This window comes from Salminus brasiliensis, chromosome 1 (genome assembly GCF_030463535.1).
Source record: "Salminus brasiliensis chromosome 1, fSalBra1.hap2, whole genome shotgun sequence".
NCBI classification, from domain to species: domain Eukaryota; kingdom Metazoa; phylum Chordata; class Actinopteri; order Characiformes; family Bryconidae; genus Salminus; species Salminus brasiliensis.
In genome coordinates, this window is record NC_132878.1 from 46,646,279 (window position 1) to 46,670,275 (window position 23,997).

Consider the following 23,997-nt stretch of genomic DNA (forward strand, 5'->3'; position numbering starts at 1 on the left):
AACACTTGCAGGGACGGTACAATGCAAGATCTTAAACAAAACAGGGGATAACAGAAACCAGAAGTGGCAGCAAGGTACAGGGTAAAAACTGGTAACAGAAAACAAACACGTGGCAAAGTAAACAGGGCAAAACAAACACGGGGCGGGCGCAGCGACGCAGACCTGACAGTTATGTATAAAAAAATATTATGTTTCTTTTCACAAACAAATTTACAGAAATGTATATTGTAGTACATCTTTATAGAAAACTTATGGAAATGTTATATAGTACTTTAAGAAGAATTACAGTATTAAAAGATCTAATCTATTAAAAGATCTTATCTAAAAGATCTTTGATGTCAGTAAGTGCTGTAGTTCACATAAATTACTGTTCACATAAATATGGATAAATTAAAAAATGACAAGATTGTACTGTCTTTACAGACAATTTATGTTACATAGCACTTACAGAAAGTTCTTCTATGTTTATCTAGAACATTAACAGAAATTATATATAGTTATGGTTATGGATCTTTGAGTTAAGTAAGTGCCATAGGCCCCACTGTTATGTATGCATATGTATAAAAAAATTCTATCCAAAAATAGAACGATAACATAATATATCTACTCTGCAAAGAATAAATACATTACATGTCTATAGTATTTTCTGTGGGCCCCCTGCTATCAGAATTCCCACCATTTTAAAGGGTCTCTTATAAGCCTAATGCTGACCCTAACCCTAAACAAAACTGCAAACCGTAAATTTATCCAATCAATAACAATTGCTCTAAACCTTAATGGTCTCCTAACTCTTCTAACCCTAATGCTAACCCTATCCTTCATGCGAACCCTAAAAAAAAAGATGCAAACCCTAAAATCCCTCCCATCAAAAATGACTGCTCTGGACCCAAGGGATCTCATAACCCTAACCTTAATGCTAAGTCAGGCTCAGCAGGACAGTTGCCTGAGCTGGACCAATATGCATTTTGAATAGTTAATGTATTATTCTTATGATAAACATTTAATATAATTAAAATTTTATATCAAAATATTATATATATTATATTATATATGTTATATACATACCTTGAGCCACCCCAAATACATGCATTTCTGGACAAGCTGAAAGATGCAGAACTGTCACTAAAAGTGAAAGAAGCATATGGACTGTACAAGTAGAGTAATATGTTTGTAGCTTCAATATGAGCTAGTGATTGAGGAGGAGCTATACAAGGTATGAAGGTAAATATTGATGCTGTATCCCTTTTGTCAAAATCATGTGGGTGAGGCTTTGTATAAAATCCTCCCTCTTCTTTATTTAAATGAAAATGGTTGTATTTATTATTATTATTATTATTATGATGATGATGATGATGATTTCTATTTACTACTTTGGTGCTCATCTATAGGATGTGATTTCTGTTCAAGGAAAAATTGAACTTAGAAAATACTATTTACTATTTATAAATACTTTTTCTGTTTACTTCTGTTATCAAAGGAGATCAAGTATATATCTCTGCAACAAATTAAAGAGTAGAGTGTGAACATTAGGCAAGCAATGTTTTTGACATTAGTAAGATGTACTTGTGGACAAAAGAAAGCCTTTACAATGATTTTAGACTGCAGCGTAGCAATACGTGTTGAACACGTTCCAATATTCCAATATCAGTTGTTGTCATGGAGCCCGCATTATAATATGGACTAGGAGATTGTCGGCTGCACTGAACCGTGTTTTGTGGCACCATTAAGACGGAACGAAAGAAAAGGGGGCATCAAGGTCAGTGCGTATTCTTAAATTGATCAGATCTGTATGTTTAAAGTCAATACGCACTTCTGCTTTTCATCATACTTGACATCATACTGCTCACGTTTGAACGTGAAGGGCTGAGTGGGGCGTGACTGAGAGGTTGGCTTCGCCCTTGTTTATGCCCGCCCCGATTCTCGCAGTGCTGTGATCCTAAAATCAGTTGTGGCCTAAAATTCAGAGCCTAAGCGTGTCAGTATTAACTGATACAGAATCAGCCGTGAGCGTAAAACACACAGAACTGGACGTGTGAGTAGCTGATCTCGCATCAGCCGTGGGCTTAAAACGCGTATAGCTGACAGCACCGGAGCTCGCTGATATCTGATCTCGCATCAGCATGGGGCACGCCCGCCCCCTTTAGAGAGAAAGAAACGAGCGCGTTGTTCATTTGCTAAACCGACGAAAAGGGGGCGGCTATAGCCGTGAGGTGAAAATTTGCCTCGGCAGACGGAAAACGCGGTGGCTACTCTTCTGTATGTTTCCGTTACATTTGCTTGAAGAGGAATTAACCAGGTTCAGTCATGGCTGCTCGGTCCCTTTGTCCGTTTGTTACAACTCGGTAAGAAGAGCTAAGAGAGAGCGAGAGCGAGAGAGCAGAGCTAGTCGAACGAGAGTGGTCGGTAGACATGTCATGAAGTAGCAATGAGCTAATCGTCAAAAACAGTAAATAGTACCCTAGTCTCAACGACGTTTTAATCCAGTGTGAAAGTATATGATTACTTGGTTCGAAATACTTATCTTTCACGTCAACACTTTTGTTTTGTTTGCTGTAGTACTATCAGACGTCCCTTTGGTCTGGGAGGCTGAGAATGATGGTGGCAGAGCTTCTCGTTGCAACACAACGTCGGTGCTGCACTGAACTCGACTTTTGATTTTGGGGCTTTGTTACCTCTGGATAAAATTCTGAACTCTAACTTTACATTTACACAATAATCTCATGTCTCCGCCACTGTAGATACCGTAACTGAATGTGTTCCTAGAATAGATTGAAATGTGAACTGGTGGACTGTAGCGTAATACAGAAAGCCTCTGCTCCACCTCACTGCACTGCAAGGACAGCAATGATTCTGAAGTAGTTAAGCATTGGGACTTGCCTCTGACACTTTCCTGTGTAGTAAGCAATTGTTGTATTGCATCATTAAACAGATGTTCTGTCTATCCCGGTGTTGAAGTGTGAAACATTAGATTAGGCATCGCGTCCAAGGTAATATATCTGCCATGTATGTGGCCAGCAAGAGAAAAACCTCAAGGCCACAAATGAAGGCCCAGACACCAGGTAACAGAATATGGCAGCATTTTCAACCTTGCATTTCATCCTCACTGTTACCAGTAAACCTAGGCCTACACTGATCAGCTATAACATTAAAACCACTGACAGGTGAGTTTTTCTCTTATTACAATGGCAGCTATCAAAGGTCGAGATTTACACATTAGGCAACACATGAACAGTCAGTTCTTGAAGTTGATGGATAAGCCTAAGAATCTGAACCACTTTGACAAGGGCCCACTTGTGATAGCTGGATGGGTCAGAACATCTCCAAAACAGCAGGTCTTGTGGGGTGTTCCTGTTTTGCAGTGGCCCAAAGTTCACAGATCTACTGTAGCACAAATTGTTGAAAAGGTAAAGGTGGCGATGCCTTGAGAGGTCTATGCCTCAATTGGTTTGAGCTGTTTTGGTGGTTTGAGGAGGACCTACATTAGGCAGGTGATTTTAATGTTATGGTTGATCTGTGTAAGTCATCACTTATTCAGTATTAAACATAAAGAAAGCCTTAAAATTAGAAAAAAAAATGTTTTTAAATGACCCCTTTATTAATCTCATCAGAAGTCTCACAAATAACGGAGAGAGAAGTTGCAGCAGACAGGAGAGTTATGTCCATGGTAAGGTCAGACCTCTATCCCTAATCATGGCCAAATAATTATCATGCACTTCAACAGTGTAATGTGTCTAATTTATTGAAACCTATGTTGCGTAATTCTGTATTTTTGTTCCACAGAATGAGGAGACAAACTCGCAAAAGATTAAGAGAACATATGGCAGAAAAAAGTGAGTGGGATGCTTGACATTTTTGGGACTTTTGACAAAAGATCATAATGAAGGTACCTTAGTGTTAATAGACCAAGGGCAGATTTCTTTCAAATTCTGTGCTTTTAAAAGTCTAGTAGTCTGTAGTAAGACTGACACACCCTCAGAATAGGTTTTGTGTGTGAATATAAAAAGAAATTACCACAGGATTGGATTGCCTATATTTAATGCCTTTATGTGTACTCATGTGGTGTTCTCTATCAGGTATTATGATCTGCAGCCAGTCTCCATCAGTCCTACTGAAGGTGGATCTTCTAGCTCCTCAGCGGCCAATAGCAACTTGATCAATGTTTCTGAAGCCCAAGCCATAGCAACAGGTTCTGCCACCGCATGCGTAATAGAGGGAAAAGTTGGCTCCAGTATGGAGATTTTGAGAGAGACAGGTGAGCGCCAGAATTCCACTTATATAGCATGACTTTTGAAATGAGTAAAAATTCCAGAAGGCACAATTTACCTTATTGTAGGAAATATCCCTGATCATGTTAATCAGTACAGGAGATGGAAGAAATAATATTAATAAAATAAAAATATTCAATCACAAAGTAATCCATGCTAGTGGTAACTATGCACTTATAACAGGATTTGGGTAATGCAATGCTTGTTACTTTGGAGAAGTTGTTGGGAGCCCCCTTTTATTTTTCTCCAAAGTTGCATAACACAAGAGATGTATGCTGCCCTACTTGTATACAGATGTGTATTCACTGATACGTTTGCTTGCTGTTGCTTGAGTCTTGTCATATTTATTTATTTTTTGCCATAGTCAGATTTACAATACCAATTGACAATTTACATCAAGATGTGATACAATAACTTTCAAGCTAGTGACCCACAGATTACACCAAACTGTTGAATTCTTGTTTTGTGATGATTTCTCAGGATTTTCCAGTTATTTGTTTTGTGGAGATTCAGTCTCCTCTTCAGGAGATGAAATCCATTCTTGGGTTGGATTAAATTGACCAGTCAAAAATCAGCCACCTTTTTCCCCCGATGAACTTTTTTGTATTGGCACTTTGATTAAGTTTTTTTTTCTGATTAGACTGGATGCATTTCTCTCTAATCTGGTAGATAGTCCTTGATGAGCTTGTATGTATAATGAGCAAAGCTTTCTTTTTTTCACTTTGTCTTTCCACCACTTTGGTAGAGGTGAATCTTAGTCTCATCAGTCTTAAAACATTTAAAACCTTTTAGTTTTGACATTGCTGGTGAGTGATTTACATCTTGTGAAACCCTAGGCTCAAACAAATAGTGGACATTCAGAGCTATTACTTGGTCAAACAGTCAATCTAACAGGGCACACCTGGACAACATATATCAGCAAATTATTGAGACACACCTCTTGAATTCATTCAATTGAGATTTCCCATTCAATCCAATTCTACAGACAGGGGCCTTTTTAGACTGCTTGTTGTACTGGGGCGCACACAGAATTTAGAGGGGCGCAGCCCCATAATTAGCAGTCCAACCACTGAAATTGTTTCCTCTACTCGGTGCTCAAGCTCAGCATGATTGGCCTGATGGTGGTGCTATAGTGAAGCGTCAAACTTCAAGGTCTATATCCCCTTTATGATGTAGAGACAAAATTCCTTTTTTATTGATTTTTTGTTTCATGCCCCACAAAAAGCTTTAAGAACCATTTAGCTTCACCCATTTAAAATCTGAGCTAATTTGCATAATATGCAAAAATCACACATTTTGAGTGTTTGAATCTTCACCCAACATACACAAATGTGGTATCAATGGATGCCTAAGAACCTGTACTTAATAATTGTTCACAAAATGTTTTTTATGATTTTAACATTGTGCATCATCCAGGCACCACCCAGAAACACGAATATGAGCTCTAAATGGGTGGAACTCATATTGCAGAAATCATGCATATACAGCATTACTTTAGAAATGCTTAGGCCGATTGTCCCGAAACTTCTCAGGCATGTACCCTAGAAATGCCACAGATGATTGTGAAAATGTGGTGGAACTGCATCAGAAGGTGGCGCTAATATAACCACTGTTATTCAACCAAAAATTGTCAGATTGACATGAAAATTTGTATTGTGCAACTATGGTCTGTCCTGGATCAGTACACACGTGGACAAAATTGTTGGTGCCCCTCGGTTAATGAAAGAAATAAGAAATAACACAGAAATAATCTGTCAATCTGACAAAAGTAATAATAAATACAATGTTATGAAAATTAACCAATAAAAGACAGACATTGCTTTTTAACCAAGCTTCAACAAAATTATTTATAAAAATAAACTCATGAAACAGGCCTCGACAGAAATGATGGTACCCTTAACTTTGTATTTTGTTGCACAACCTTTTGAGGCAATCACTGCAATCAAACAATTCCTGTAACTGTCAAAAAGACTTCTGCACCTCTCATCAGGTATTTTGGCCCACTCCTCATGAGCAAACTGCTCCGGTTGTCTCGGGTTTAAAGGGTGCCTTTTTCCAGATGGCATGTTTCAGCTTCTTCCAAAGATGCTCAATAGGATTTAGGTCAGGGCTCATAGAAGGCCACTTCAAAATAGTCGAATGTTTTCCTCTTAGCAATTCTTGGGTGTTTTTAGCTGTGTGTTTGGGGTCATTATCCTGTTGCAAGACCCATGACCTGCGACTGAGACCAAGCCTTCCGACACTAGGGACAGTGTTCTTTTCTTGATATGCTTCATTTTCCATCTGTGAACATAGAGCTGATGTGCCTTGGCAAAAGGTTCCATTTTTATCTCATCTGTCAATAGGACATTCTCCCAGAAGCTTTGGGGCTTGTCAACATGTAGTTTGGCAAATTCCATATTTTCACTTTAAGTCCTTTTAACCATTTACTTACATGTGGCATTTCCAGTACATCTACATTTCTCAAAAATGTGCACTCAATCTCACATTTCCATTAATACAGTGAATATCAGCATTGTTAAATGACCCATCATAGTCAGCTACAAAACCCTTCCCCCTGCATTTCTATGCAGCCAAGTCTACCCAAAGGAGAACCCAACCCCTGTGTCAGCAATGGGTGCAAGTTAAAGTTGCTGAATGGATTTGGTAGAATGGGTGTCAATTGTGTACTTCTGGGTCATAATCTATAGCTTCACTTATCCCCAAACTTTCCCTTCCTGCAGCCATAAATTTTCTTCTTCTTATTGTTGTTATTAATCTACACAATTTAAAATACAAACACAACACACTCCACACCACACGCTCACACTGCTTCATGATTCTGACCAAACAAACTGTATAAGCTTTTGACCAAAAGTTTGTGGACATAGCTCTGTGTATTGGATTTTCTTTTCATCCAGGTTTTGCACCCTACATTTTAGCCAAAAGTTTGTAGACACATGCCACCCCATCCACTCACTAAACACACACACTGGATACCATTGCAACCACCTCAGAAACCAATCATCTATCACCACATTGCCAATCACTTAGCAAGCACTTAACTTACCTTACCAACCTCCAAGGATACCATAGCAACCACCAAGCAACCACCTTGGACACCATAGCCACCAAGCAACAGGTTACCAACACCACATAGACCACTAAGCAAACACCTAGCAATCTGGGACAATACAGCAACCATGTTGCAACTTCATAGCAGCCATGCTTATACATGCCACATACATGTAAATGCATGTTCATACACACCACATACACTTGTAATACATGCTCATACACACCACACACAACATTCTACACACTTATTATTCCTCTACGCTCAAATGTCTACTACTTAGCAACAACATAGCAACCTTTTAGGATGCCATAGCGACCACCTAGCGGCACCATGTCAACCACGTACACACACTGTACACCCCACACTTACCACACCACACTCTGTACTGTACATACTAAACAAACAATACAGTAGTGAAACTAAATATAAATAGAGCCTTATAGCTGAAATTCATATGCAGCTTTAAATTTCGAACCCAGATGTCTTCAGTGTATAGCAAAAACAAATTATTGCGTTATATAGGCGTTGCAGTTCCAGTTTTTTTAGAAGAGAATAGTTTTTTGTAGCTCCTTATGGTATCACCACAAAAGCTGCCAGTAATGTGTTAATTATGACTTTAAAGCAGGTGAAACACAATTACAATGTACAATTAATCTTTCTTGTTGTATCCAGAGTTTGAGGTGAAAAAGAAACGGAAAATAGAAGAAGTAGGCCAGACTTCTCTAAAAAAGTATATTGAGGAAGTGAAACAGACAGGTATTCTTGAACACTTGCTCAGTACTTATATATATTTAGAATTTCATTCTGTCTACCATTTCTGAATCTTAATTCAGGTTAGTTTAAAGTAAATTGTCTCTCCTACAGTTCCTGTCATAGTCCCTGTTGCACAGTATACTCAAAGGACTCCGTCAACTAGCAGTGTTGTTCCCCAAAGTTCTTTTCCCTACCTGAAGAAAGAGGTACCCATTTATCCTCCAGGTAAAGAAAACGATCATGCAGTCTAATATTGTTGTGAATGAGTTTATTTATTTATTTATTTTAGTTGTCAGCATGTATTTTTAAGAGGAAACTACACTTAAACCCAATATGATGGTGTAATTTAATTAAAGGCTTAAAAAGCTGTAATGACGTGTTATTTTCATGTATTTTAACAGGAAGTCAAGAGGAAAGGTGGCAGCTGCAAATCTTAGCAAAGGGCAGGGCCAGTTGCCCCAAATGTAAAAGTGTAGGAAGGAAAACAGTGGAGGGCTTGAAGAAACACCTTGCAACCTGCAAACTGGTACATGCACTCAGTAGTGCTTATTCCAAACCATGTATAGTCATGGGCAAACATATTGGCACCCCTGCACTTCAGAAAATGCAAGCTTCTCCCAAAATATTCTTGCAATAACAAATGCTTGGTTTTTCATGTTTATTAGAAACCCTATTTTTGTTGTTGTTGTTTCTTCTTCTTGTTCTTTTCCTCTGCTAAAACTGTGTCCAGACCAATTTTTGTTTTCCCCATGACTACTACCCATGCCTCAAGAACCATGTAGCTCTGCCTCCATTCACCACAAAACTTGATGTGTATCTCCAGGTATAGACACTATACTATGTATTGAAACATGACAGGTACTGGCCACTGGGGGGAGCTTCTCACATTTAAAAAATCTAAAATGTGTAATTGTCTTATACTTTCAGGTAATAAACATGATGTTGGCATCATCTAATTCATCATAGTAGGCCTGATAACTTTGCCAATGCAAGTAATTTACTAATACATACCATTTTTCCACATTTTGAACTAGTCCTCCAAATTATCTCAATATTGGTCTTATAGCAACATATTGAGTGTCTGGGTAAATAATTATCAAAAAAATGTTGGATAATAATTCCTAATTCCTTGGGCAATACCTCGGACATACCTTTTCCGAATGGGACCACATTTTACAATATGTTTGGCATTCAGTCATCAAATTACACATTATATTTCACAGGGGTTATATAAATTATTATTTCACATTATTTACATTAGCCAGCTATGTTGTGTTAATCTGAGGCGTGTTTATCGCCTGAGTGTACATTTCATCACAATCTTTACAAAGCTTCTAAGCTAAAGGAATTTAAAGAGATGCTTTCTATCTAGATTCTAGATCTAGAAGTATGTCTCAGTTCTTCAAAGGACATAATTTTATTGGAATTTAGTGGATAAAGGTCTTGAATTTTCCCCAGCCCTTTAGATGGCCACATTTTAAATGTAGCATCGGTCCTTCTTGGGACAAAAAAATGATTACCACATATTGGACTATACTGAAATAGAGTGTATTATTTATTTATTTTTTTTCACATCAAACTATATTTTAATCATGTCTTTGACAATTGGATTACACGTTTGCTGTGAAGTAACTTTTTGATCAAAATGTGGTCGAATTCATGCAAGAATCTAAATTCTGTTAATACATTTTAAATGAAGGCATATTTGAGTTGCATAGGAGCTCATGAAAATAACATCTGGCATGTGTGACTTTCTCCTATAAATTTATTGTCAAATAAAGGTACGTCAGACTATCAAAATATCCCCCAAAATTGCCTAGGGTCCTAAGAGTTAAATAACACTTATATAAATTAAATACTCCATTCCACTCTTGTTACTAAAAAAATCTAATAAAAGAGTTCATGTTGAAATATATTAGTTTCATTAGATTTTTTCTGGTATCATCACGTCACTAGTACTCTTGCTGGCCACTTCAGAATTCTTCAGAGCTTTGTCCTTAACCATTTCTGGGTGCTTTTTGAAGTATGCTTTGTCGTGCTGAAAGACCCATGTCCTCTGATCTGATCATCTTTCGGTCCATGGGCCCTACATTCATGATTCTGATTTCATAATTCCATGCACACGGTCAAGGCATCCGCCGACATTAAGATCTCTTGAGCTGGACTTGATATTGTCCATACTTTTCTACAATATCTCATGTCTTGGACATTTCTTTCCTCTTCTTTATTTTCTACATGCTCTCTGTGTGGTAACGTTTTGCAACTTCTAAACTGGTTGAATGTGTGATTTATCTGGGAGAAGTGGTGCATTTCCTGAAAGAAGTGTACAGGCATTTTTTTAGTTATTAAGAACATTTTGTTTCTGTAACTGATTTGGTTCTTTATTATTTAAGCATTACTTTACATGTCAACATTGTGGAAAACAACTGAAGACCTCAACAGGGATGAAGTACCACCTAATGGCTGACCACAATAAACTGGTGTGTTTTTCAGTTGAATTTAGTTTGTTTTGTGCTTGAGGTGTGTAAATTACATTTCCGTTTCGTGTGCAATTTATATTTGTGGACAGGATGATGATAATAATAATGATTATAATAGAAATAAGCTAATAATTGTTTTACTTCTAATGTGTTTTAGCCCACACCAGATGATGGGACTGGACTGGATGACCAGGCAGTGAAAGAGAAATTAAGAAAAGTGTTGAAGAGGATGGGGAAATTAAAATGCTCAAAAGAGGTATAGGTTTTGTGTCAGAAGAATATGAATACATTAAAAGGTAAAGAACATCTGTTATTGTTTAAATGCCACAGCACATACCAACCATAGGGGATTGGTTGCTAAACTTGTTTACTAACTTTTTTTCAGCAAACCTGTTTGGCTTTAAGACATCATGGTTAGAGCATAGTTTTAGGGCTATACTGTATTAAAACAACACATAGTAAATCCTTATTTGTGCAAATGTGTGTTTTTTGCTTCTTGCAGGGATGCACTGGCAGCTTCACCAGTATAATGGGTTATGTATACCACATGAAGAAATGTGGTAAAGAGGAGTCCGAGCTAGAAAAGCTGCTAATGAACTGCAAGCACTGTGGGAAGCCTTATCGCTCCAGAGCAGGCTTGGAGTACCATCTTAAGTCTGAGCATGGACCGGTGAGCCCCCTTGTCCAGTTCATACAGATTTACCTGCAAATGTTTTGAACACTAGTTTTTACTGGCAGCAGTACAAAATACATTATTTTCTAGTTTTAAACCAGCATTTAACAGCACATTTAAACACTGTAGTCTCAACATTTTTTGCTTTAGGACTAGAGTGTAGAGTGTTTTTTTTTTTTAATTATTATTATTATTTTTTTTATCTTGAATCCACTATCTGGATAACCACATGGACATCATAGAGGAACTGTTAAAGACGTGATCTTACATTTCTATTCAGAACCTAAAAATAAATGTAGCATTAGGTGACCTAAATGTACAGATTCTGACTGAATACGCAAGTCACCACACATTTATACAAATATTTGTTATTGATGAATAGGACACGTATGCCTCACGCACTTTGGTAGGCCTTCTTTTGCTGTTGAAGAACTGTTTAACATTTAATATTTTCTTGCTAGCTCGTATCAGCTGTATCGAGTCCAACTCTATTTGCTTTCAGTTTGGTGACAGAATTACACATTTTAGGAATTAGTGTGTAAAGCTGTTTATGCACATAAGTAACAAAGCGTTACCAATCTGCATATGTTTTGTGTTCATGATTTTCCACCATCTCCAAGATGGCTCCGCTCCGACTCAGCCGCTTCTCAGCCACTGGCGCCACGCTCAAGCATTCCCTCCATTCCCTTAAAATTTAAACTAAAATCAGCAGTGTGGGACTACTTCTGATACCTTGCAAAACGAACATGAGGATCCCATTTGCAAACAATGTGGACATAAAGTGGCAGCTAAAGGACGGAATTCCTCAAACTTGTTCTCCTATCTGTGAGAACACCATTCCGGAGTCATCTGAATGTTATAGGCACACCAGTGCTGGAAATCTTGTGAGAGTGGCTGTGAAGCATGTGCTGTGCTGGATGCGCGTGTCCGTGTTAAATCCCTTTCACACCGGTTTGGATTTTTACGGACTCAATGTGAAAGACACCGTTAATATATGTGTAGTATCAAAGTTAATTAAAGTCTAAGTATCAAATCAAATTTATTTGTATAGCGCTTTTTTACAACTGTTGTCATAAAGCAGCTTTACACAATCAGTAATTAGTAAAAAGACAAGAAATCAACAACATAAGAACACATGAAAACCTAAGACCCCCAGTGAGCAAGCCATATGCGACAGTGGCAAGGAAAAACTCCCTTAGAGGTGGAAGAAGAAACCTTGAAAGAAATTAAGACTCGCATGGGGGACCCATCCTCTTCTGGTCAGAACTATGTATAAATTATTGATAAAAGTCACCAAACCACCTAAACTGTTGTACTGCTCAGGTGTGCAACATATTCTTAATCATAATATTATAATTACTGTGTAGTGTAACTTAATATAGTCATAGGAGTGATGGCAAGAGTAATGAAAGTAACGATAGTTAATAGTGGTAATAGTAGTAGCGGCAGACAGTTAAAGAATCCATATAGGTTTTAACATAGTCATTAGGCAGGTAACCGTGGAGGGACTGATCGGGCTGAATGAGTGGGCAACCATTTACTTGGAGAAGGTAAAGAGTTAGTTCTGAATGGATTTTGTAGACAGCAGAGAGTGTTGAGTAGAATCATAGTGTGGTTGATGACTCCGGCAGGTCTATAACAGCCTAATTAAAAGGATAGAGCCTGAAAGGTAGCACAGACACGGGAGCACCCTGAAACACAGGGGAAATCTTAATTACCAAAAGCTAAACTGGCTATGTTCTTAAGATGTATAAAAGCTTTCCTAGTAATATTAGCTAAATGTTGCTCAAATGATAGATCTGAATCGAATATGACAACAAGATTTTTAGCTGCTGGACCAGGAATAATGGAAAAATCAGCCAAGTCTGACATTGATGGTTTATTTCTAGTCTCTTTTGCACCTAAACGGAGAACCTCAATTTTGTTACTGTTAGGAAGAAGGAAGTTATGTGACATCCAGAATGTTTTAATAAAGCCCCCCCACTATGGAATAACCTTCCAAATAATGTTTGGGACTTTGACACAGTCTCAATCTTTAAAACTAGGCTGAAAACTTATCTGTTTAGTTTAGCTTGGCTTAGCGTTGGCTTGCTCACTTGGGGTCTTAGGTTTTTCATGTCTTTTTATGGGTTTTTTTTCTTATTATTTCCCTGTCTTACTAATTACTGATTGTGTAAAGCTGCTTTGTGACAACAACACTTGTAAAAGGCGCTTCACAAATAAATTTGACTTTACACAGTCCTCAATTTTCTTTAATCTAGATTTATCGCCAGGTCTGGCTGATTATGCAGAGCTGCGTGTCATCTGCATAACAATGGAAGTTAACATTATGTCTGCTTATAACTGTGCCCAGTGGTAACATGTATAATGTAAATAATAGTGGTCCTAAAATAGAGCCTTGCAGAACTCTCACTTCTGTGTATCTCACTTTTGTGTAATTTGAGGATAACCCTCGGTTAGATATGATTTGAACCATGATGGGGCTGTTCCTGTAATTCCAACCATGTTATCTGACCTTTAGTTACTAACCTACTAATCTACTAACCTAAGAGAATAATGTGATCTATAGTGTCAAAGGCTTAAGTTGGTCTGAGAGATGAGTCTGTAATGAGACAATGCACTGGGATAAAGATTTGGTATCTTGATTAAAGGTTTTATGATGGCTAATTTAGTTATGGGTTATGGGTATATGCCCTAAGCTAATGGATGAATTTACTATTGTTCAAAGAGGTCTGATTATAATTGAGAGTATTTCATTTAGTATTTTTAAGGGAATTGGGGTCAAGTGTACAGGATGTACAATATACTGAGGATTTTTTTTTTCTAGTTCTGACTGTGGAATTGGGTAGAAGGCTATCAACCTTTGTTCTACAACAAAGCTGACAGACTAAATACATCAGTAGAGACAGATTCTTAAACTACTATTCAACTTCTCTCCTGTACTGAATACAGTGATTTATACTCAACATCTGCTGCTGTTCATCTAATTAAATCAGTCTAATCTGTTAGTAATGAAACCTGTAGCTGATCAGTGTTTATTAAGCATGAACAGTATGCTCTATAAGCTTATTGTTATCCCGATAACAAAATGTATCATATAAAAATAAGATTAAAGCAAACACTTTTGTTAATGAATCATTGGCTTTTTCAAAATTAATATTATAGTCTCCTACTATTATAACTTTGTTGGTGCACACTGCCAAGTCTGCGACAAAATCAGAAGAATTCGGAGTAAGGCCCTGGGGGGCTATAAATATTAATTGTTTGTGTGAATGCATTCTTATTTGTGACCGGATTGGATATATTGATGCAGAGAATTCACAGAGAGGTGAAAATTATAGTGTCTTTGAATAATGTCTAGTGTATTCTGGTAAATTATGCATACTTCACCTCCTTTGCCTGATAATCTAGGGCTATGTAGATAATTATAACCTGCAGGGATGGCTTCATTTAGTGCTTAATATTGATTAGGTCTAATCGAGGTTTCAGTGAGTCAGAAAACATCTTATTTCTGATCACTTATAATTTCATTGACAATGATTGCTTTCGAGGTTAGTGATCTTATATTAAGTCGACCAAACTTTAGGTCTGAGGTGGTGCTGTTACTGTTTGAATGTGAGAATTTAAATGATTAAAATGTGCTGATGCTATGGTTGGGTTTAAGTCAGGGCACATACTCTGTCTCAATATGGTTAAACCTGGGTGACACCACAAAGCAGTTCGCAGACTGTCTGCAGCCTGATCCCAGCTCTGGATTGTCAGCAACCTTTTACAATACTCTGCCGACTAACAGTAGTTGATCAGACGCTGACCCAGGCTCAGTTTCTCATATTATATAAATAAATATTTTTTATGGTAATATGTAAATAATTGTAACGTACATTTTAAATGCAGGATCTTTATTTCTAAGAGTACATGTAAAGTGTGGTATTATAGATAAATAAATGATATATACACAGTGTGGCAAAAAAGTATTTAGTCTGCCACTGATTGTGCAAGTTCTCCTACTTAGAAAGATGAGAGAGGCCTGTAATTTTTTATCACAGGTACACTTCAACTATGAGAATCAAAATGAGACAAAAAATCACATTGTAGTATTTTTAGAGAATTTATTTGGAAATTATGGTGTAAATTAAGTATTTGGTCACCCACAAACAAACATGTTTCTGGCTTTTATAGACCTGTAACAACTTCTTTAAGAAACTCTTCTGTCCTCCACTCGTTACCTGTATTAATGGCACATGCTTGACCTCATTATCTCATTATAAAAGACACCTGTCCACAGCCTCAAACAGTCAGACTTCAAACTTAACCATGGCCAAGGTCAAAAAGCTGGACACCAGGAAGAAAATTGTAGACCTGCACCAGGCTGGGAAGAGTGAATCTACAATAGGCAAACAGGTTGGTGTGAATAAATCAACTGTGTGAGCAATTGTAAGAAAATGGAAGATATACAAAACCATTAATCATCTCCCTTGATCTGGGGCCCCATGCAAGATCTCATCCCGTGGGGTCAAAATGATCATGAGAACGGTGAACAAAAATCCCAGAGGAAGAAGAATGCTGAGTTGCATCCCAAGAACACTACTGAGAAGCATGGGTTGGAAACATCATGCTTTGGCTCTGTTTTTCTGCAAAGGGGACAGTACAACTGATCCATGTTAAGGGAAGAATAAATGGGGCCTTGTATTGTGAGATTTTGAGCCAAAACTTTCTTCCATCAGTGAGAGCATTGAAGATGAACATGGCTGAACATGGCTGGGTCTTGAGGAATGGGCCAAAATACCAGCTACATTGTGTGCAAACCTGGTGAAGACTTACAGGAAATGTTTGACCTAAAAGAAAACCAACCAAGGTTATGTTACAAAGTATTAAGTTGAACTTTTGTTATTGACCAAATCCTTATTTTCCACCATAATTTACAAATAAATTCTTTAGAAATCCTACAATGCGTTTCCTGGATTTTTCTCATTTTGTCTCTCATAATCTCTCATAACCAATGGAGGCCTGGATTTGGAGTTAGTGTGTGGAAAAACACACTACAGGCTGATCCAACTTTGATGTAATGTCAAAATGAGGCTCAGTATTGTGTGTGGCCTCCACGTGCCTGTATGACCCCCCTACAACGCCTGGGCATGCTCCTGATGAGGTGGCAGATGGTCTCCTGAGGGATCTCCTCACAGACCTGGAGTAAAGCATCCGCCAACTCCTGGACAGTCTGTGGTGCAACGTGACGTTGGTGGATGGAGCGAGACATGATGTCCCAGATGTGCTCAATCGGATTCAGGTCTGGGTGGGCCAGTCCATAGCTTCAATGCCTTCATCTTGCAGGAACTGCTGACACACTCCAACCACATAAGGTCAAGCATTGTCCTGCATTAGGAGGAACCCAGGGCCAACCGCACCTGCATATGGTTTCACAAGGGGTCTGAGGATCTCATCTCGCTACCTAATGGCAGTCAGGCTACCTCTGGCGAGCACATGGAGGGCTGTGCGGCCCTCCAAAGAAATGCCACCCCACACCATTACTGACCCACTGCCAAACCGGTCATGCTGAAGGATGTTGCAGGCAGCAGATCGCTCTCCACGGCGGCTCAGTGTGAACCTGCTTTTATCTGTGAGGAGCACAGGGCGCCAGTGCTGAATTTGCCAATCCTGGTGTTCTCTGGCAAATGCCAAGCGTCCTGCACGGTGTTGGGCTGTGAGCACAACCTCCATCTGTGGATGTCGGGCCCTCATACCATCCTCATGGAGTCGGTTTTTAACCGTTTGTGCAGACACATGCACAGTGGTGGGGCAGTGGTGGCTCAGCGGTTAGAGCGCCAGGCTATCGATAACAGGGTTGTGGGTTCGATTCCCGGGCTCGGCAAGCTGCCACTATTGGGCCCTTGAGCGGGTAAAGGGAATTCCATTTGCACAACAGCATGTGAAATTGATTGTCAATCAGTGTTGCTACCTAAGTGGACAGTTTGATTTACTTGGAGTTTATTTTTTTGAGCGGTGTGTGTGTGTGTGTGTGTGTGTGTGTGTGTATGTGTATATATATATAAATTATAACCTGGCTTGCAGAACTTGCAGAATGCTCCTGTGCCTTTCTCACATTTATGATTACAAAGACAATGTATTTTTTCTTTCTAAAGAGACAGTCATTTTTTCCCCTTATATTCCCTAATATTGCAATTTCTACATGAACAGAAGATGTACAGCTTATTGTTTTTAAAGGAGACAATTTATACATAGTTTATACAAGTTTCAACTACAATAAATAGTTTGTTAAACCAAAAACCATTTCTTGTCATTTCTTTAAGGGTTAGTGTAACTTTATAATAATATGTAAAATTCTGAATATCGTGATATTTTCGAAGATGGTTATCATACCGTGAAAATCTCTGTATATTATAGTAAATCCAGTGTGTAAAATCGGTTTAAAGACTTTTTGCTCATTGAATGTATGTATGTATGTATGTATGAATGTATGTGTTCATATATAAAAGTAATTAAAAAAATCTAAAGAGTAAACCCAGTTAATGCAGGTGGCAGCTTGAGAAACCTAAACCTCTTTTGAGCACATTTCCTGCAGGCATCCCAGGAGTCTGCGGCCGAGGATTTTAGAGCCCAAATAGAGCCCAACACAGAACATGCATCCAGTGGCAGGGTCAAACGCTTGTCAGCTCAGGTGGCCATCTTCCACTTGCGCGAGATAGCCAATGAGGAGCTGCTTAAGGAATGGCCGAAGAGGAAGGTGCAGCGAGACCTGGTCCCTGATGACAGAAAGGTACTCCAATTTTACTGTTCAATATTTGTTCTTGCAATTTTTTTTTATAACTTATACCCAAATATGCAGACTGTCCAGTAGAATAGTCCCTCAGTTCTTTGCCTATTGGACAGGTTAGACTCTGGACTTAAGTGATGTAGTTTAACCATGAAATTCTGCTTTGTAAAATAAACTCAGGTTAAAGCTTCCATTTCTAAAGCATTATCATTATAGTAGGATGGAAAATGTAGATGATTCAACTTGGAAATAAGTGTTGCTCAAAGGCAAATCACAACCTGGCACAAAAATGTGTGTTACCAGATTAACATTCTGAATGCCTTCTGAGGATTTAACTGTAAAAACTTTCTGGATTTGTTGTGCTCTGGTTTGTTGGGTAGAGCAACTGTAGTTCACTACTAACTTTTATTTTATTTTATTGTTTTTACATTATTCATGTTTTAGCTTCGATATTCCCGTCCTGGATTACCCTCATTCAGCCAGGAGGTCTTGAGAAAGTGGAAGAATGAAGTGAAACTGCAAAGAAAAGTGCAATGTCCCAACAAGGTCTGAACTGTCTATTTCTGCCCATAGCATGTACAAGAATCATTTGTATTGATTTGTAATAAACTACATTTGGTTTATTGTTGTGCTCAGGGCTGTGGTTGCTACTACACAAGTGTGTCAGGTCTGAAGGCTCACCTTGGACTTTGTACACTGGTAAGGAGTGGCTTGTCTTTCTTCACAATAGTCAAGCATGTTTTAATTTGTTAAATACACAATGGTCACAGAAATAATTTGAATCTGACAAAAGTAATAATAAATAAAAAGTCTATGAAAATGAACAAAGGAAAATCCGACATTGATTTTGAACCATGCTTCAACAGAATTATTTTAAAAAGTAAACTCATTAAACAGACCTGGACAAAAATGATGGTACCCCTGAAAATAATGTGACCAAATGGACAAAGGTAAATCAAGGTGTGTCCACTACTTAGCATCACAGAGGAAAACATTGGACTTTGTGACCTTCTATGAGCTCTGACCTAAATCCTATTAAGCATCTTTGGAAGGAGCTGAAACATGCCGTCTGGAAAAAGGCACCCTTCAAACCTGAGACAACTGAAGCAGTTTGCTCATGAGGAGTGGCCAAAATGCTGAGAGGTGCAGAAGTATCATTGACTGAAGCAGCTGAAGCAGTTGATTCCTGAAACAGGAATCGTTTGATTACAGTGATTGCCTCAAAAGGTTGTGCAACAAAATATGAAGTTAAGGGTACCATAATTTCTGTCGAGTTTCATAAGTTTATTTTTTTTAAATAATTCTGTTGAAGCATGGTTAAAAAGCAATGTCTGACTTTCATTGGTTACTTTTAATAGCATTTTTATTTATTATTTATTATTTTATTTATGGTGACCATATATATATATATATATATATATATACATACACACAGTGGGGGAAAAAGTATTTAGTCAGTCACCAATTGTGCAAGTTCTCCCACTTAAAAAGATGAGAGAGGCCTGTAATTGACCTCAACTATGAGAGACAAAATGAGAAAAAAAAAAGACAATCAAATTGTCTGTTTTTTAAAGAATTTATTTGCAAATAATGGTGGAAAATAAGTATTTGGTCAATAACAAAAGTTCATCTCAATACTTTGTTATATATCCTTTGTTGGCAATGACAGAGGTGTGGAGCCCCTGATCGAGGGAGATTAGCAGTGGTCTTGTAGGTCTCCCATTTTCTGATTATTGCTCCCACAGTAGATTTCTTCAGACCAAGCTGCTTGCCTATTGCAGATTTAGTCTTCCCAGCCTGGTGTAGGTCTACAATTTTGTTTCTGGTGTCCTTCGACAGCTCCTTGGTCTTCACCATAGTGGAGTTTGGAGTGTGAGTGTTTGAGGTTGTGGGCAGGTGTCTTTTATACTGTTAACAAGTTCAAACAGGTGCCATTAATACAGGTAATGGGTGGAGGACAGAGAAGCCTCTTAAAGGAGAAGTTACAGGTCTGTGACAGCCAGAAATCTTGCTTGTTTGTAGGTGACCAAATACTTATTTTCCACCATTATTTGCAAATAAATTCTTTAAAAATCAGACAATGTGATTTTCAGAATTTTTTTTCTCATTTTGTCTCCCATAGTTGAGGTCTACCTATGATGTCAATTACATATATATATATATATATATATATATATATATATATATATATATATATATATATATATATATATGTATATATATATATATATATATATATATATATATGACACGTGTGTGTGTGTGTGTGTGTGTGTGACTTAAACACTTTTTTCTGAGACTTTCTGTTCTGTTGTCCAAAACAAAGTTTTTTCAAAAAAGAATCTGTCGTATCATCAGAATACAACAGAATCAGAAAATTATAAACATTTAAGGGTGTGTGTAGGCCTTTTCGTAGTTAGGGACTTTTTAAAGTGACCATACAACAGCAAGAAAATATACTCCGTTACAAAGACAAAAATCAAGTGCATCAAAAAATATATTTATAATATAACAATTTAAAATATAGTATATTAAAAAAAAACGATTTAAAATATGATATATCAATTACATTTAAATAAAAAGTGTTTAATGTAATATTAATATTAAAAAAAAGTTTTTGGTCTGGGGGGTCAGGACAAATAGTTAAACTTATAGTTAAATAGATAAACTTTTGTTATTGAATGAAGGGTATAAATAAGGATCTTAATTTTAGTTGTTTTCTATCAAAGAGGCTGTCTTTGATCAATATATTTAAAAAGATTTTGTGATGTTTTTGCCTTCGTAATGAGTATATCCTCTTGCTGTTGTACCATCACTTTAAGACGTCCCTGGCAGAACCTACACAGGTAAGGGCAGTTTTTTTGGTAAGATTGAGAGAGTTGCTTTATGAGCATTGACGAAGGCAAGAAGCTAAAATGTTTGCTCGGTTTGAGTTTGTGCTCTATTTAATGGAATACACATACATTTAAGAATGTTAACCTTAGACCTAGGGATGACCTTCTGTGATCACAACTCATGACACAGTACTATGACATGGATGGAAGTACACAGATCCCTCAATAATGAGCATGGTTGTACATGTCTCACGGTCCTACATTGTCTCAAATTATAAATATTTTATCATAAACGCAGTAAATGTATGATCTCCATTTCCCCTTGATTGTTTGATGCTTGTTTTTAGATTTTCATGTTTTACACCTGGGGTAAATGTGTTTTTCTCTGCAGGGGGACTTTCACACTGGAAAGTATAAATGCCTGATCTGTAAGAAAGAGTTCAACTCAGAGAGTGGCGTAAAATACCACATCAACTCTGTTCATTCCCAGGTAAAAGATAAGCTACTACTGGAGGATTTCAGGACAACTTTATTGTTCATTTTAAACTCTCTGTAGTCGACATTTGTCCATGATGAGAACTGGGTACATAAATGGGATTTTCTAAAATTAAGCTGTTATAGTCTCTATAATCTCGCTGTTATAGTAAGCAAAAGCTTGTGCATTGTTTTCCTAAATGCCACTGGGTCATCAAAATGCAGATTTTGCTGCATGTGGGCTAGCACTGCTGTGCATTAAACAAACAGCATACATTTCTTTGGCAGTGAATTTTAAGTATCTGAGTTTATATAATAGTGAAAAATTTCAAGTTGTCAACAGACTTTTGTGCTTCAATTTAGTTGTTGTTATTGCCATTGTTGGCTTTGTTTAGTTGTTGACAATGACTTTGTTTAGTTTTTCCTAATGACTTAATTAGAAGGATCCAGTGGTATTTAAGAGAAAAAAGTACATATTCCCAAATCCCATTCACCTTTGCCATATATGCATTCAGATGAAATAAAGCCTACAAGGTAAGTATAACAAGCTGCAGGTTTTTTCCCAGTTTAACTAGTTGGTCTCAGTCTTAAAACATGCTCCTGCCTGGGTAGAATAAATACTGCCAGTTTGACCAATGTTGAGGACACTGGCATTTAATAAGTTTTCTTATGTTCAGGACTGGTTTGTGGTCACTTCTAAGGCCAAGGGCAAGGGCAAGGGCAAGGTCAAGGCCTCCATCTCTGACCGGCGGCTAAAGCCTAAGGCCAAGTTCCACAGCAGGGAAGTCTCTTGCATTCCCATGCCAAATACAGCCCTTCGGTTCCCCCAAGGCCCCTGCTCCTGGCAGGACACACAGGCTCCAGCAGAGGCCATGTCCAGCGAGATAGCACAACAAGAAATGTCAGAAGGGAAGAAGGAGGACAGACCGAGCAGAAAAGGCAAGAGGAGCAGCCAGGATAAACACTGCTTTGAGTACTGTGCCAGTGAAGGCCATAGCAGTAGTGGCGGGAGTTCCAGCAGCGAGTCAGAAGCAGAGGAAGTCGAGTCTTCCAACCATGATGTCTGGACCCTGAAAAAGCCTCTGGCTCAACCAGAGTAAACTTGGAGCCACCTTCTGAACCCTTTTCTCCTTAAGACAAGTTCTCATCAGTACTTTTATGTAAAGCCTGTACAGTGTTGTATGTGTGACCTTGAGGTCTACAGTGCCTGTTGTATTACAAGGGTGATTTTACATATGAAATTATTTGAGAATGAGAACCGTATTACAAAATGCTCGTCTCAACTTTTTGTTGGACAGTTTATGGTACTCACTGAGACTGAGCCATGTAATTAGCAAATTGCGTTTAGGTAATTATGTTGTTTCTGCTAGGATGCACTATGACATATTTCAAATCTCTTTATAGCCAACCTGGGTGGTGGCAGATATAATTTGTGGCCGATTTCACTTAGTGGGTTTATTTTTTGTTATTTATAATTTGTTTGAATTATTAAACAGAACCTGTGTGTGGTAATTGAACACATTAAACATTAGTACACTTTCTATCAAGATTTTTATTTGCCCTATTAGTACACAAACACACAAGTATTCACATGCAGTGCAAGTGTACACGTTCATGATTTATTATTTATTTAATTTGAATAGAGGTATATGTTGAGAAACTACTAATGTCAGTGTCCAAAACAAAGCAACACAGTTTTGCAGGTTTATTCACAAAATAAGTAAGCATTTATATTTTTCAAGAACAATTCAGTTCAGAGTGTTTTGCTTATTCTTTGCAGACTTTGCTCTGTTCCGGCAGCTTCAGAGTGGACCCAGAGCTTTATAGTTTGCTGCTGCTGTGTAAACCACTTCGATTTCATGCCTTATTGTCTTGTTGCATGTAACATTGTCCATGTATATACAGTGCTTTGTGATTTTGTTGAAAAGAGTGTGTAAAAGAGCAGTGCAGACATTCATGTGATTTATCAGTTTTTGTGTCTGTAGAGTTTTTTGCTGCAGTAGCTTTGAAGTATGCTGTAAAGTCACTTTCTCAAGTTGAATGAAAAAAAGACTTGTCACAGTAGTCTAATATAGAAACCTAAAAACCATCAGTCCGTACTGTGGGGATAGTTACTTATATGCATTAATATCTATGTCTTTAGTATAGATTAAATGTCCAAAAGAACATGTTTTTACTGCAAATTCTAAAATTACACATTAACTGTAAAATGTTGTCTGTGTATACTTTTAGAATTATTTTGTCAGACACATTTTAAAAGATTAAAAGTAGATGTATATATTCCTTTTAACTGTGTATAGATAGGAAAAATTAAGTGGAACATGCAATTCCTGTGACTGTTGTAATTGCATGGGAGAATCCACCATGATCAAACCTCCAAAATTAATCTGTAGATTTAGGCTGCCTTGATGTGGTCTTTTTTCTTCCTTGACCTTCAAATCCAGAGCAAATATAATTATAGGAAAAGAAACTTCATGTATTTCTCAGCTTTGATATGGTGGTAGCAGAGTTTGTGTTCTTCATAATGTTGCCCCATTACTTATAAAATGTTTAGCCCAACTTTTTGCAATACTTTTCTGTATGTCAAGTAAATACATTTGTTTATGTACTAACGTGTGTCTCTCATTTTCTGGCTTGTGATTGTCATATATAGAATAGATTATACTGTACATGTCTTAGCTCCAGGGC

General features: G+C 37.6%; 1 protein-coding gene across 2 annotated transcripts; it reads left to right on the top strand.

Annotated features, from left to right (window-relative positions):
* Positions 1-2,183: 2,183 nt before the first annotated feature.
* Positions 2,184-23,917, top strand: znf512 (zinc finger protein 512). 2 transcript variants are annotated; one of them, XM_072679882.1, is made up of 16 exons: positions 2,184-2,342; positions 2,557-3,059; positions 3,609-3,664; positions 3,781-3,830; positions 4,074-4,252; positions 7,996-8,079; positions 8,188-8,301; positions 8,478-8,602; positions 10,470-10,556; positions 10,714-10,812; positions 11,059-11,226; positions 17,810-18,004; positions 18,446-18,547; positions 18,638-18,700; positions 21,227-21,325; positions 21,987-23,917. In XM_072679882.1, exons 2-16 carry the CDS (start codon positions 3,002-3,004, stop codon positions 22,407-22,409), a joined length of 1,902 nt encoding a protein of 633 aa, XP_072535983.1. In that variant the 5' UTR covers positions 2,184-2,342; positions 2,557-3,001; the 3' UTR covers positions 22,410-23,917. The 2 variants fall into 2 exon arrangements, with proteins under 2 accessions (XP_072535983.1, XP_072535975.1); XM_072679874.1 differs by having other exon boundaries at positions 2,184-3,059.
* Positions 23,918-23,997: the final 80 nt, after the last annotated feature.